Source organism: Taudactylus pleione, unplaced genomic scaffold, assembly GCF_031769625.1.
Source record: "Taudactylus pleione unplaced genomic scaffold, aTauple2 ptg000475l, whole genome shotgun sequence".
Taxonomy (NCBI): Eukaryota; Metazoa; Chordata; class Amphibia; order Anura; family Myobatrachidae; genus Taudactylus; species Taudactylus pleione.
The window spans coordinates 1,093,266-1,108,871 of NW_028284877.1; the positions used below are offsets into that span (position 1 = coordinate 1,093,266).

Genomic DNA, 15,606 nt, shown 5'->3' on the forward strand with positions numbered 1-15,606 from the left:
AAACAAAAATATTTAGGCAAAACCAAGACACGACGATGAACTAGAACCAAAACACGGGGTCCACGCACTTCTCTACTGGAAATGTTCTGTGATAAATAGGCCCCTTTGGGGCCTATTCATCATACCTAAAATATTGAGGGAGGTAATTAGGTTTAGAACTCGCATGGAGTTCTACCTAATTACCGGAGGAATTCATCATTCCTCCTCTCCATAACTATCTATTCCGAAAAGCTGTCATTTTTGCGATGACAGCTTTTCGGGAAATAGATAGTTATCCCTGCCTGCTCTAACTTACCGCAGCTGGAATCCGTGCGGCGCGTGCGCTGTTACAATCGTAAACCCAGCGCATGCGCAGCACTACTTACAGCTGCTGTAAGTTTGTATGTGTCCCCCTCCGCTCACCGCCCCTCGTCCCGCACTTACCTGCCCGCTGCAGCACCTCCGGCTCCGTCCTGCTGGTCTGTCATGTGGTCTCCCAGCAGCACACAGTGCAGTTTAGAAAAAAAATAAATATTTTTTTTTCTAAACTTTATTGTGTTCTGCTGGTAGAACACAATGTCAGCATTGCAGACGGGGTCAGAGGACGCATCAGAGCACCGGAGGGAGACACCGGGGGACCTGCACAGCTGGAAGCAGGTAAGTCTGTCCTGCTATACGCCACCTCACAGTGGCAGATAGTAACTACATCAAATTCCGAAAATACATAATTTACATACATAATTTTCATTTCCATATCCCCATACATTAGTACATTAGTATGGGGATATGGAAATTATGGTATTCATCAAATTCCGAAAATGATGTATTTTCGGAATTTGATGGAGTTACTATCCACCACTGTGAGGTGGCAAATAGCAGGACAGACTTACCTGCTTCCAGCTGTGCAGGTCCCCCCGGAAAATGAACGCAGGGGAGCTTAGCAAGGAGATATCTCCTGTGCTAAGTGGCTTCATGAATACTAAAATAACGTTATTTAAGGAAAATGTCCTTAAAAACTTTATTTTAGTGTTGATGAAATGGCCCCTCAGTCTCTTATCCATATATAGTGCAAGAGGTGCTGTGTCTGAACAAGAATTGATTGATGTGAATCACTTAAGCAGTACAGTAACAGATGACAAAAGCGTAGAAGTGAAAAAGACTCATTGGGAATGCTGCAACCAAGAGGATGTCTGTACATACATGTTGTAAATGGCGGCCCAGGACACCAAGTGACGATGCAGCCTGGAGGGCACATGGCACCCTGCCCCCCAGGCCAAGCCTGCCCCTGGACGCTGCTAGCTGCTCTGGACTGCACTCGACTGGTTGAGTGTCTGTGGTCGACCAGTCAGTCGTGATCAACGTTTTGGCCACCACAGTTGTGCTCTATTAAACTGTAGTCATTTGCACATGTTTCATTATAAACAAGTTAAAGACGGGACTCTTTCAGAGGGAGATGTATCAAGCCTTGGAGGGCGATAAAGTGGAGAGATTCAGTGAAAAACTGAGTGAAGTGGACCAGTGGAGACCCTGCCCATGGCAACCAATCAGCTTCTACCTATTATTTTATAGACTGTACTTAATAAATGTTACTTCAAAGCTGATTGGTTGCTATGGGCAACTTCTCCACTGGTTCACCACTCAGTTTTTCACTGCTTGATATGTATACGGTAAATGGCATGAAGTATCTCATACAAAATGTGATGCCTGACACATCCCGCCCAAAGTACCAACCAATCAGCTTCTGACTGTCACTTGCAGGCTCTGCTTTTAAATATGACAGCAGCTGATTGATAGGTACTTTATCTCCCTCCAAGGCTTAATACATCTCCCCCTCAGTGAGGACAATTGCGGTAATTTTGCCATGACGTGCAACTATACATAAAGATAATGTCATTTTGTCAGAATATCCCATATATTTTACAAAACATAAGAAAAAAAAATAAACTGTACTCATAAAGGGGTTTATCCAGGGTCCCAGATAAATCGGTTTTGAGAACGGATCTTTCTAATTATTTGCTCTGCGTGTGCTCCGTAGTCTGATCATACACAACTTTAACCAACTTCGGGCGGTTCAGAGTCATACTACCCTCGGTTGCATCTGGTCTATAAGAGGTATATTTACTAAAGTGCGGGTTTATAGAAGTGGAGATGTTGCCCATAGCAACCAGATTCTACTTAACATTTAATTAGCACATTCTAGAAAAAAATAGCTAGAATCTGATCGGTTGCTATGGGCATCATCTCCACTTCTAAAAACTCGCACTTTAGTAAATATAATATACCCCTAAGTATTCCAAAGGTGAGTCGTGGGCGTGTAGACAGAATTACAGGCTATTCAGAGCTGAGCGTATGCAGAGATCCGTCGGACTCCAGACGGGACTGTCCCTGAATGTGTCCTTAGAAGTTTTCCAGTTTCATTTTAGCTTCAAATGTATAGATCACTTGATAGCTGTCATCCCAAGCATAGAGGTTTTGGTCTCTTGGATTGTAATGCACAGAGGAATGGCTGCTGTATCGCTTCGTAAAGTATAAACTAGGTATCTCACGACCGTCAATGACATCAGAGGTGTCATAAACACAGTCAATATGGGATCGGCCACCACTTGGACTATTGTACATGACGTACAGAGTTCCGCATATGACAAAGGCCGCCTCTGCATTGTTGCTGGTGCAGGATGTGTTCCACATGTGTTCGACTTCCATTTTGTTGTGGTCTATTTTGGTAAGAACGAGGTCCCCATTTATGTCAGAATCTGTATGAATGGCCCAGAGGCCTTGTTCGTCCATGGCGAGGTCAACTTTCGTGTATGGGGAAAGCTGGTATGGTGGAAAATGACCAGCACCTTCTAAATGCATGAGCTGAGTAACATTATTCTGGATGTTATATTTCACTATTTCATTGATTGTACCGTTCCTATGGAAAAATATATCATTATTATAGACGTAGAGACCGGTGCCCTGCCAGGAGAGAGGCAAAGTGATTTTCTCTGCATTTTGCAGATATTCCCGGCTGCTAAAACTGTCTATATTTGCAAATTGTAGAAGCACATTACTACTAGAACCTGTAAAGTAATAGATAGTGTCCGAGCCATCCCCAACATTCTTCATCCAAGCACCAACAGTACCACCAGCCTTTTTCACTGTTTTCTGAGATTTAATTTTTGACATCATTGTTGTACAACCTGGGGAGGAAAAAAATGATGTTTAAACAATGGAATTTATTTAATTTATTTATTTTTACAATTTTCTTAAAACATCATTTATGTTTTGTCTTTGTGAATTGGTCCTTAAGTATTTGATGGATTATCAACTCAATTTTTCAACAGTAAAAAAACAAACAAAAAAAACCACAGTACATTAAAAGCAATCACCGATCAGCTGCTCATTTTATTAAGTACATGTGTTAAATAGAGACAAGGGAGATGAAAAAATAAAAATAGACATATTTGCAAAATACTAACAGATCTTCATTTGGTCATTTTTAATATGAAAAATAATAATAATAAGAATAATAACAATAAAAAAATAGATATTGTCAAATATTGCTATATGCACACTTCTGGCTTTGTAATTTTGAATTCTGTTGCCTGATTTCACAACCAGGTAATGAAATGCGAATACAACGACTTGCAGGCATAGGCGAGATCCAGGCAAGTCTGCTCGATGTTTTAAAGTAGCAAACATTTAAAAAACCAAACCAGGTTGGCAGTGTTCACTGAGGCCGTGTTGACAGAATTGTGGGTACGCAGAGTTGGGAGTACACATAAACTTGCCTGTTGTCACTCGGATCATGCCAATTTACTGATAATGATGATGGCTATGAAACCAAGTGTACGGATAGGGGCGGTCTGGCCAAAGAGATGAGTGAGACTCTGCATGTACATTTAGGGGCCCATTTATCAATGAGTTTTATCATACACGGTGTATGATAAATCGTGCTCCAGCCAATCAGCTCCCAACTGTCATTTTCCAAACAGATGACAGGAGCTTATTGGCTGGAGCACCATTTACATACGGAATGAGTTTTAATACTTGAATCCTATGATAAAACTTGCTGATCAATAGAGGCGCACACAATGTGGGGCATTTACAGATGACAGGAGCTTATTGGGTGGAGCACCATTTACATACGGAACGAGTTTTAATACTTGATGCCTATGATAAAACTCGCTGATCAATAGACGCGCACACAATGTGGGGCATTTACAGATGACTTGCGTTCCACTCTACATCAGCACCCATTTCCCCCATTGTAACCAGATCACAGCCGCGCACCACAACGGCTGATGGTTGGCAGAGGAGAGAACTGTCACTACTTGTACTGAAAATAATGTAAGAGACTCAGGGCTAATGTTCTCAGTCTGGGCATGCATCCGGGCTGCAAAACTAATTTGGATGCAGAGAGGGGGCAATTTCAGTGGGCCATTCTGGGAGACAAAATGGAAGGGGAGTAGCTAGCCACTGACACAGGAGACCATGCTCAGGCAGGGAATGTGTATGTAATGCCGTCTATTGGGATGCCTCCTGTCACAATACCAAGAGCGGCATCCCAAACATATTGGCCATTTTTATTAATTTAGAAAAGTAGTAGTAAAAACAACATAATAGCAATGGAAATGAGTGCACAGATGCTGCATGATGGGAAGAAAGAGAATGATATTATTTCAATCAATTGAATGAAATGCAGATGATTTCTTGTGCACACCATATAAAAAAGCTCACTGAGAATGATTGTTATTTCCTGAGGAAGCCGCTGAGAAAGTAGGCGGAGAAACGCGTAGAAGACGTCACACAGTGAAGACCAACAGACCGGTCACCAGAGGATTACAGCGTTGAAGCCGTAAGAGCAATAAGGAGCAGCCATGAGAGATACACTTGGTCCGGTGAGCAGCACAAAGGGCCTTAGCTCATACACATGGAGAAATGCTGCCGAGGGACATAGCAAGTACCGCTTATCTAATCAAAGCTCTCCCCCTTCTGTGAAAGGAACTATAAGTGGCTTTCTGGATATACCACAAAACAAAGGTACCATGCTGGTGATCGGGGATTGGTAGTCTGTGTCTTCACAATAGTGAACCCATGTTAACTCATATACAGTAAAAAGGAAAGGACTGAATTTCTTCCAATTAAACTGTTTTGGCTTAATGCTATTTTTCCTGCACAGTAATATCTGTGGTTGCACTTAAGCACTATATATGGATGAACAGAGATTGCTGTGAAACAGCTTATATTCATGTTATTTATCTGGATATCCAGTGCACTTCATAAAAGGGACTTAGGCCCTGATTCAGAGCTGGACGCTCTGCCACCCACAGCTAATGCGAGCGGCCAGGATGATGGTCGCGATGGTCAAGACAATCATGACCATCGGGCTTGCGATGAGACCCTTGTGGTAGGGTCTCGTGGCCGCAAGCCCCAGAGCTTTCGGCTCAAACAGAGCCGAAAGCTCTCCCACTGACATCACTTGTGATGTCAGTGTGGCCGCCCCCCAACCGTAGGCGTTCCCATGGGAATGCCTCTGTCTGGGCAGCCACCCCCCAACCCGCCCACCAAAGGGGGCGTGCTGTCACTCAACATCGACAGCACGTCCCCTTTGGTGCGAGACCCGGAGCGACGAATTGCCCATCGCTATACGGGTCTCGCGCATGTGCATGACAAAGCCGGCTCCGTCGTGCGCATGCGCTCTGGGCCCCCACTGACGGTTGCGAGCGCTCAGCGCTTGCGACCGGGTCTAAATCAGGCCCTTAGAGCCTGATTCAGAGTTGGGAATAGAGAGAGATATCTCTCTCAACTGATCATCTTGGTGAAGCCATGCTGCACTGCAGGTGGGGCAGATTTAAAATGTGCAGAGAGATTTAGATTTGTGAGGAGTGTTTCCAAACTGACATCTAAATTGTAGAGTAATAATAAAGCTGTGCAGTATTTGTGGGCTACATGTAAAAGCAGCCAGTATTTACCCTACATGCAAAAAAAAATATGTATTTACACCCCTTGCATTGCAATATGGTTTGTCCAGGTACACAGTCAAGTGCTATCTCTCTCTCTATTCCCAACTCTGAATCAGGCCCATAGTTACAATTTCTGTGATGAAACAACTCATGTTATGAAAACAAGTCTCTATTGGAAAGTGAATTGCTACAAAACTTCAGAGACTGGATATTAACAATCCAAATTGCCCTTCCTTGCTGAAATCGTTACATAGTAACATAAGCTGTGTTAGAAGAAGCATTATTACCTTGAAATAAGGAGCTCTCTGTGCATTTTTTTAATGTTTGGCAGGAATACTGTTCAGTATATGTGAAAATTGTTTATTGTATTTTGTGATTTTATGTGAATTAAAATATTGGTATATTCCATTTAAAAGTGTATTAATTGACAGCGCCTTGAATACTTACTGTTATCTATGTACTTGACGGGAGGTATAATTCCCACAATTGTTTCCATGGCTGCAGTCATAATACAAAATCACTATAATACCATATATCCGGTAGGTTAAGCGCCAGTTTTTTTTTTTTATTTCTTAGTACATAGATCCCTTCATCTCTCCACATTATCTCTCTCTAAGGGTATATTTGCTAAAGTGCGGGTTTTTAGAAGTGGAGATGTTGCCCATAGCAACCAATCAGATTCTAGCTATTATCTTCTATAATGTGCTAGATAGTTGCTAAGTAAGATCTGATTGGTTGTTGTGCAGAGATGTAACTAGGGTAGTGCCACAGGGCACCGCAGGGCAGGGGGCGCTGTTTGGGCCTTTCAGTTTTCCTGTTTATTATCATTCTCACTTGTAGCTTCCTCTTCTTTTATCCCCAGCATCTCCTGGCCTCCCCTATCTCTTCACTGGCCCTTACCCATTTTTAGGTACTCTACCATATGTCCCTATTTAAAAAATGGGGGGGAGGGGGGCACTAATGGTCACTCTCTGGCACAGGGCATCAAAAAGTCTAGTTTCGGCTCTGTTGCTTTGGGCAACACCTCCACTTCTAAAAACCCGCACTTTAGTAAATATACCCCTAAGGCTTAGTACATCTCCCCTAAATCTCTCTCCACTTTATCTCTTTCCAAATCTTAGTTCTTCTCCCCCTTGATCTAGCTTCAGTGGCATCACCCAAACACTCAGCGTATTCAGCTCCATTGTGTGTTTACTAAACTCCACAGCTGGAATGGGAAAGAGTAGCCATTGCCGAGGGCGCTTCTCCCACTGGTGTCAGTCTGTGGATGTATTCCAGCAAATTAAGCTAGATTTTATTTTAAGCAGGGAAACACCCATTGGGGCTGTATTTCATATGTAACCCCTAACCACCTTTAAAGAATGTCAGTTGCCACTTACCTGTGCTAAGTTTGTGCTGCAGTTTTCTTTTCTCAGTTGCGTGTTCCACCAGCTGCTTCTCCACCACGTGGTCATCAACTTCCACCTGGGTGCTGGAGGAAGTCGTGCTTTCAAGATAGTCAATGTCCCACTCGGCTCTTTCCACCCTTTCCCACAGGCTCTCCATCTCGCTCTTTACTTCCATTTTATATTTGATGAGGTTGTCCATACGTGACACCAGTTTATGTGACAGCTCTTTAAATTCAAGTACATATTGCTGTATGTCTTGTTCACACTTGTACAGTCTGTCCTAGAAACAAAAAAAATCATTACAGACAGTTTATGGATTGAAATGTTGTGGTCAGATATTTAACAGTTAATGAAAATATGAATCCTGTCTCCAATTTATCTGCACTTTGACAGTGTAGACATACAGGGGGTAGATTTACTAAAGCTTCTAAAACAGTCAGAGAAGTTGCCCATAGCAACCAATCAGATCATAGCCTATCATTTCTTTATTGCATTCTAGAAAATGATAGACATAATCTGATTGGTTGCTATAGGCAACATCACCGTTTGTTTGTTTTAAAAGCTTTAGTAAATCTACCCCCTGCTGTCTAGCTAATTAATTAATAAATGAATGTAGTTAATTCACTTTTATTTAATCATATTTAGAACCATATTTCTTCGCATTTTAAATGGTCACTACCCTGAAAACTTTTTTTTTTCATGTTTAATGCTCAGAGATATAAAACAATGGTCTATGAAGCCATAAGCAGACATTTTAGTGCATGAGAGAAGACCAGCTGCCCAGCCCCTCCCCCACCCCCTATGTTGTTTGGACCCATAGTAGACGTTCCAGGGTTTTTGGCTGCGCAATGACAATAGGGGGCGTGGCCTCGCGCCCGAACACCCATTGTAATCACTCCGGGGGTCCTGGAGGTGCGGACTGCCCACGGGGACCACTCTGTGTGCAGTGCCGGCTCCCTGTAATGCTACAGTGCAGCACCTGGCTCCTGTCACTGAGGAGGAGTCGGCACTTTGGTGTCAACCCTGGGTGTGGCCCACACCCCCTTTGTGATGCCACTGATGCTCCTTATTCCATAGTATACTCATTGCTCCCACATACTATGGTACTCATTCAGAGGTGCTCGCAAAATGCTAGCACTCTCTCTGAATGTGGGCGGCCGCCTCTCTTTTGAAGTGCCGTCACCTGGTCGCTAGCTAAGCTGTGGGTTACCACCCACAGCTTTAGCGGCCAACTAGGTTGATGGTCGCGATGGTCAAGACCATCATGACCATCGGGGCTTGCGACTAGACCTTGAGGTTGGGTCTCGGTAACCGCAAGCCCCAGGCAGCTTCCTGCTCTGATCGAGCAGGAAGCTCCCCACTGACATCACTGCTGATGTCAGTGCGGCTGCCCACAAAACGACAGGCGTTCACGCCTCCATTTGTGAAACCACCCCCCTGCCACGCCTACAAAACAGGGCGAGCTGTCGATCACCATCAACAGCCGCCCATTTTGTAGTGAGCTCCGGAGCCAGAGAATTTCTCTCTCGCTCCGGGGCTTGCGCACGCGCAGTGCAGCCGCTGCGCATGTGCAGGGCCTAAACATCGACTCACTTGCGAGCGCTCAGCGCATGCGAGCGTGTCTGAATGAGGTCCTGTGTCCCCACCTTATTTTGCTCCTTATCAGGGTAGTCTATGCATCCTCTCCTAGGTCTCTTCCATCCAAATTTCCATTCAGTGCCTCCAACCTCCATTTCCCATTCTCAATATTACCTGTCCACTATAGAATTTTTACTCACTATAGGCCCGGGAAGTGGTGACACTCCTCTCCTATCTTCATGTACATTGTGATGCACATCCATGGTGTTTGAGGACAATGTGTATAGGTCAGGTCCAGCATGACAGGGCCATAGGTGGAGGGTGCCCCTGTATCAGTTTAGTGTATGTCCCCTTTATATTCATGAGAGGGCCAGAACCCTCCTTGTCTTTGTGCCATAGTCACGGCTGTGCCAATAAGCCACATGAAAGAAGAAATAATGTCACATTCATGAACACAAAGGCCCTCATTCAGAGCCGGACGCTCTGAGCAGAGTGCTCGCTCTGAATGAGGGCCGTCCTCCATAAAAATGGAGCGTCCTCCTGGACGCTCGTATAGCTGTGGGTCACCACCCACAGCACATACGAGTGTGCAGGATGATGGTCGCGATGGTCTTGACCATCGCGACCATCGCCACTGCGACCAGAAGCCTGTGGTTGGGTTTTTCGACCACAAGCCCTGGAGTGATTTTGGCTCTATCAGAGCCAAAATCACTCCCACTGACATCACTAGTGATGTCAGTGGGCCGGCTTCTGACGGTAGGCGTTCCCTTGGGAACGCCCCCATCTGGGAGGCACGCCCCCAGCACGCCCACCAAAGGGGGCGTGCTGTCAATCAACATCGACAGCACGCCCCCTTTGATCAGACACAACGAGCGTAGGAAAGTCCTTCGCTCGTCGTGTCTCGCGCATGCGCACGACGGAACTCCCTCCGTCGTGCGCATGCTCAGTGCACACCATCGACCCACTTGCGAGCGGACAGCTGCTCGCGAGTGGGTCTGAATCAGGCCCAAAGACTGTCTCAGTTGTAAAATAATGACACAATAGAATGGGTAACACGGGCTTAGCAAAGGAGCCCCACTGATGGGGAGGGTGTGTGTGTGTGTCTTCGTGTGTGTGTCTGCGTGTGTGTGTCTATGTGCATGTGACTGTGTGTCTGCGTGTGTGCGTGTCTATGTGCGTATGACTGTGTGTGTGTGTGTCTGTGTGTGCGTGTGTGTGTCTATGTGCGTGTGACTGTGTGTGTGTGTGTCTGTGTGTGTGTGTGTGTGTCTGCGTGCGTGTGTGTGTCTATGTGCGTGTGACTGTGTGTGTGTGTCTGTGTATGTGCGTGTGTGTCTGCGTGTGTGTGTGCGTGTGTGTGTCTATGTGCGTGTGACTGTGTGTGTCTGTGTGTGTGTCTGCGTGTGTGTGTGCGTGTGTGTATCTATGTGCATGTGACTGTGTGTGTGACTGTGTGTTTGTGTCTGCGTGTGCGTGTGACTGTGTGTGTGTCTATGTGCGTGTGACTGTGTGTGTGTGTCTATGTGCGTGTGACTATGTGTGTGTGTCTGCGTGTGTGTGTGTCTATGTGCGTGTGACTGTGTGTGTGTGTCTATGTGCGTGTGACTGTGTGTGTGTGTCTATGTGCGTGTGACTGTGTGTGTGTGTCTGTGTGTGTGTTTTGGGGAATTAACCAATCCAACTACTTATAATGGATGTTGGTCTGCAAAAGGTAAAGTGGACAAGCGGAAGTGACAAAGTGGACAGCACCAGTAAGTGCAGCGCTGACCAGGGTGTGTGTCCTGAGGACTCCGGGTTGGCTGCACAGTTTGCAGTGTGCCTGTATGGAGGACGCTCCGGAGGGCACTGCACAAGTGATCCTGGCTGATGGGCGCAGTACCAGGCACCCTGCTAGCCAGAAGCAAGGGCTGTACTTTTGGCGATGGTGCTGCCCGTAGAGCCCTTGCGCTCTGTGCTGTATCATCGGTCTCACACCCTCAGTTAGGGCCCTGAAAGCTGCTGACGCATCCGCAGTTGATATGTCCTCAGGGGCTAAGTCCGAGATGGACGCAATGCGATGTTTACGCAGTTAAACGGTTATCGATAATGTGCGCGTGGGTCCGAGCCGCACTGCACATGCGTCAGCTTTCATTTGCATTGTTGTTCGGAGTGAGGATTTATTCACAAAGTGACTGACAGGCAGAGACCACTTGTTGGCGGCAACGGGTGGGTGACTCAAATGCAGGCATGGCATTACCGCTGTCAGGGCGTGCCACCGCCTGTGACTGCAATATCGTACGCAGTAAAAATGGCTCTGGCATCTCAGTTCCTGCGCCCATTCTGCGTGGGCATAGCGTTACTCAGAAGTCCGATAATTAGCTGATCTGAGACCGATGCTGCTTCTTTCTATGCAGTCGCTTGGCTTTGCGAAGCCGCCGGTGAGTGTATAAATAAAAATCCCGGCGGCCGCACATCCCCGATCACCCAGCCCACCATTGCTCCCTACTGCCGTGCCCACTAAATATCAGGACTCTGATATTATTGGCTAAAAGAGCCAATTATAACATTTGTAATTAATATACATGTAAAACTTCCATATTCAGGACAGAACTTGAGATATCTGATATCTGCTATTGCCTGCTGTTATCAGCCATTTCTGACTAAGCCAAGTGTAATATATGTATTGTTCTCTAGACTGACTGACAGTAAGGATGATATCATACATACCGATTCTTCCAAACTCCCGAAGAGGAGATGCTGCTGACAGCTTTGAAGGGCGGGGCCAGACTGTAGACGTCATTAGGCCTCGCCCCCTTCACAGGAAAAGGCTGTGATTCGCGTGTCCGTGAAGAGGGTGCGGGGTTAAATAACGCGGTTTGCATCATTTTAGTCACACCACCTCCTACGATCCTGCAAACTCCCCGTAAAATCTCCCCATCCTGCCCACTTCACTAGGAAGTGGGTAGTATGTGGGAAATCTGCCTACTCTTCTAGGGGTGCAGGGGTGGGCTACCCAAAAAATGGGGACCCTCCCGCAACTTCCGGAAGAGTAGGCAAGTCTGGATGACATACTAAAAAAAATTCTCCCTACTATCAAGTTTATCTAACCAATATACTTCTCAGGAGATGTAGTTAGTATACCGGCAGACGGCATGCCGACGGCCTGAATCCCAACAGTGGGGAAGCCCGACACGGGACTTAAAATAGGCGGCGGGGGTGTGTGTGTGTTAGGTTTAGACAGCGGGGTTAGCATTACGTTTTTTTGGGGGGAGGTTAGGGTTAAGCACCCCTAGAGGGGGTTATGGTTAGGCACCACTGGGGGAGGTTAGGGTTAGACACTAAGGGGGAGGGTTAGGTTTAGGCATGGAGGGGAGACTTAAGTTAAGGCACTAACGGGGTGGGTTAGGGTGCGGGATGGGGAGAGTTAATGTTACGCTACAAGAAGGGAGGGTTAGGGGGGAGGGTATACCAACCATCTGGATGCCGCTGTCGGTATTTTGATAGGAGGCATCCCGACAGCCGGTATTACATACCCATTCCCTCCTCAGTATGTTACATGTGTATTTCAGCATGCTATCAGCCCTTTTATATAAGCAGGCTTCTTTTCTAGATTTCTTTGCATTTAAATAAACATTAATGTGTGAAAATAACGTTCGGATCTACAGCATCATGCCTTCATATATAGATATAGTATCCTGTGATGACAGGGGCATTTACCCAGAGGCACCATTACCGGGGAGTAAACAGTCACCTTAGTATATGAGCTCTGTCTCTCTGCCCCCTGCTGTCCTAGGCAGACTAACGACTCCTTGTATCCAGGTGCTCCCTAAAGATGTAAGAAGCTTTTTCTTAAATAAAAGAAACCCTCGCACAGCATCATTTGTAACAAAGGGACATTAAATTATTTTGTTTTGTCTTGTGCTCTAAATAAAACTTCAAACTATACTGTTAAGATACATTTACAAGTTACCCATTGTTTTTGTAAGAGACGGTACCACAAAAGTCCTGCATCACCCCTGCCTGCTCCAACATAAGAGGAACATGGAGGTATATTTACTAAAGTGCTGGTTTTTAGAAGTGGAGATATTGCCCATAGCAACCAATCAGATTCTAGCTATTATCTTCTAGAAGATGCTGGATAATGTTAAGTAGAATCTGATTGGTTGCTATGGGCAACATCTAAAAATCTACGCTTCAGTCATAAACCCCCCCAATGATGTCACCATGATTTCTGTTTTACATACCTCCAGAGTCAAAATGCGTTTCTCGATGTAGCGAATCATTGTTTCTTCATGGGCTTCACATGGAGTGTTCCTGTGAGCAGTGAGCAGAAACACAGACAGGATTTGCAAATAAAAAGCCTCCATATTCTGTAATGCTTTATAAAATCTGTCTTGGTGCTGATAAGTCAGGAACCTTTACATGTACAGTACAGAAGCCCTCACATATGGAGGCCCTCAGAGAGAAGAATCGGGAATCACAAAAGCTTATTTCAGCTTCTCGTCTAGTACTAACAATGACTGATAGAAATTCTTTCTGTTGGACGTTGCCAAATGTTGTGATCAAATCCATATGTTCAGACGTGACTGAAATCACTGGCATCTGCAGTTTACAGGACCCTTTCCTATTGGCAATAGCTTCATAACTATACAAATGGACCTTTGTTACAGATAGAAAAGTGCTTGGGTGAAAGGTCGCATTATTCTGTAGGGCAGGCATAGGTCACCTGTGGCTCTGCCTTGGAACTGTATGTACAAAAAGCATTTCCTGCAAGTAAAAGGAGACATGTCAAAGACACAGACATTGACCACAGTATGCCTCATCATAAGCATTCTGGATAAACATTCAGGGGGAGATGTGCTAAGGCTTGAAGAGAGATAAAGTACCAACCAATCAGCTCCAAACTGTCATTTTTTAAACATAGCCTGTAACATGACAGTTAGGAGCTGATTGGTTGGTACTTTATCTCTCTCCAAGGCTTAGTAGTTAGCACATCTACTCTCCGGTGGCTCACCCTTAGCTATAAACCCTCAACAACACCAATTCTTCATATATATCTAATAGCATTTGTAAATGGTCTCCCTCTGGCCACCTTAGAGCTACCTGTGACCCGAGCCTCACCTTGTCTCTGGTAACCAGCCCTCACTCCTGCCTACAAGACTTTTCTGTGCCGTTATCCACATATAGAATTCCCTACCACGCCCGATCAGACTCTACCACAATCTTTGAATGATCTTCGATCACCCATCTTTTTCCTAGAGCTTGCCTACTCCTAGCTATACTTCCCACATGATGAATGCACTCTTACAACTTATAACCTGTCCCAGACTTCACTGTATTTGTTCATCGGAATCGGTATTTAATGCCGGCGGCTGAATAGCCGCCAGATCAAATACCGACAGCGGAACCCTGACGGACCTAATTCCCAACTGGGGCTGGTAAGTAACCTAACCCTCCCCTCTCCCTCCTAACCATCCCTTAGTGGTGCCTAACCCTAACCTCCCCTCTAGTGCCTAACCCTAGCCTCCCCCCCTTTAGTGCCTAAACCTAACCCCCCCTCCCCGCCCCTAAACCTAACCCTCCGGGGGGGTGCCTAGCCCTAACCCCCCCTAGTGGTGCCTAATCCTAACCCCCCCTTTCCCTACTCTAACCCTCGCGGTGGGTGTCTGACCCTAAGTCCCCCCGGGGGTCCCTAAACCTAACCTTCCCCTCCCCCGCAGCTAGACGCTAAGACACCCGGCTTATCTTTGTTCGGTAAGCCGGGTATCGGTATTTTGTAGTGGGGCTAATGATAAGCGTCGGGATTTCGAAGCCTATCTTTAGTTCCCTGTCGGGCTGTCAGTGTCGGGATATCGTCGGGTGGGATAGCGCCCACCGGAATCCTGACTGCATCATTATGTTTCAGATTTCTCCTCTTCCAATTAGAATGTAAGATATTTCATGACCTGGGTCCTCTCTATCCTTTTTGTTGACATCTGCATTTATTTGTCTGCCTTTATGTCATATATCAATATCAAATGATTTGTGTTACTGAACTGTGTAATATACATGAGATATCTTCACCATGCTCTCTCTTATAACTCTGCAGGAGTTGGCGATGTTAGGAGGGAGGAGGTTCTGTATTTTAGCAGGCAGAGTTTGAGTAACAGTTTTACAGATACGTATGCAATATTGCAATGGGCAGACTGTACGAGTCAGAGGCGCAGTGACCACTGTAGCGCAGAAGAGGTGACACTAGAAGGACAGAATAAGGAATCCGCAGCTGTCCTTCCTCTGCTTAGTGGAAAGAAACATCAGGGGGTGATGGTGCCCTTCTCCGGGACGGGAAACTCCTGACTAGTCATCATCAGCCCAAGCACCTCAGCCATCCTTTATTCCCCTATGGAGTCTTTGCACGCTCTTATGAAGTGTTTGTCCTCAGTCCCGCATGCAAGGACTGCGTATAGCTCGCTGGGAATAGGTGAGGGAGAGTGACAATACAGCACAGTTTGGGTTTGGGTACTTGCTTGCTGCTCACCAGGTACAACGCACCTGCACAAGACCACAACCCTACCACCCACACATCTATTCTATGCCCTTACCTAGCAGTATACCACCCTGCAAGACAACTAACAACCTTAGCCTGGGTGTGGTGTAGTACCTAAAGTTTCCACAGCAATATGTAACAATGATATAGTATGTAATACCGCCGGCCGGAAGCCCGGCAGGGGTAAAGATCCTGATCACTAATAAGG

The 15,606-nt window shown here is 45.9% G+C and overlaps 1 protein-coding gene across 1 annotated transcript; it reads right to left on the reverse strand.

The window, feature by feature from the left end:
* Nucleotides 1-864: 864 nt before the first annotated feature.
* On the reverse strand, nt 865-13,435 carry LOC148503047 (olfactomedin-like protein 3A). The gene is made up of 3 exons (XM_088449002.1): nt 13,117-13,435; nt 7,307-7,595; nt 865-3,161 (listed from the first exon to the last, which is right to left on the reverse strand). Exons 1-3 carry the CDS (start codon nt 13,237-13,239, stop codon nt 2,377-2,379), a joined length of 1,197 nt encoding a protein of 398 aa, XP_088305128.1. The 5' UTR covers nt 13,240-13,435; the 3' UTR covers nt 865-2,376.
* Between the last annotated feature and the right edge of the window lie 2,171 nt (nt 13,436-15,606).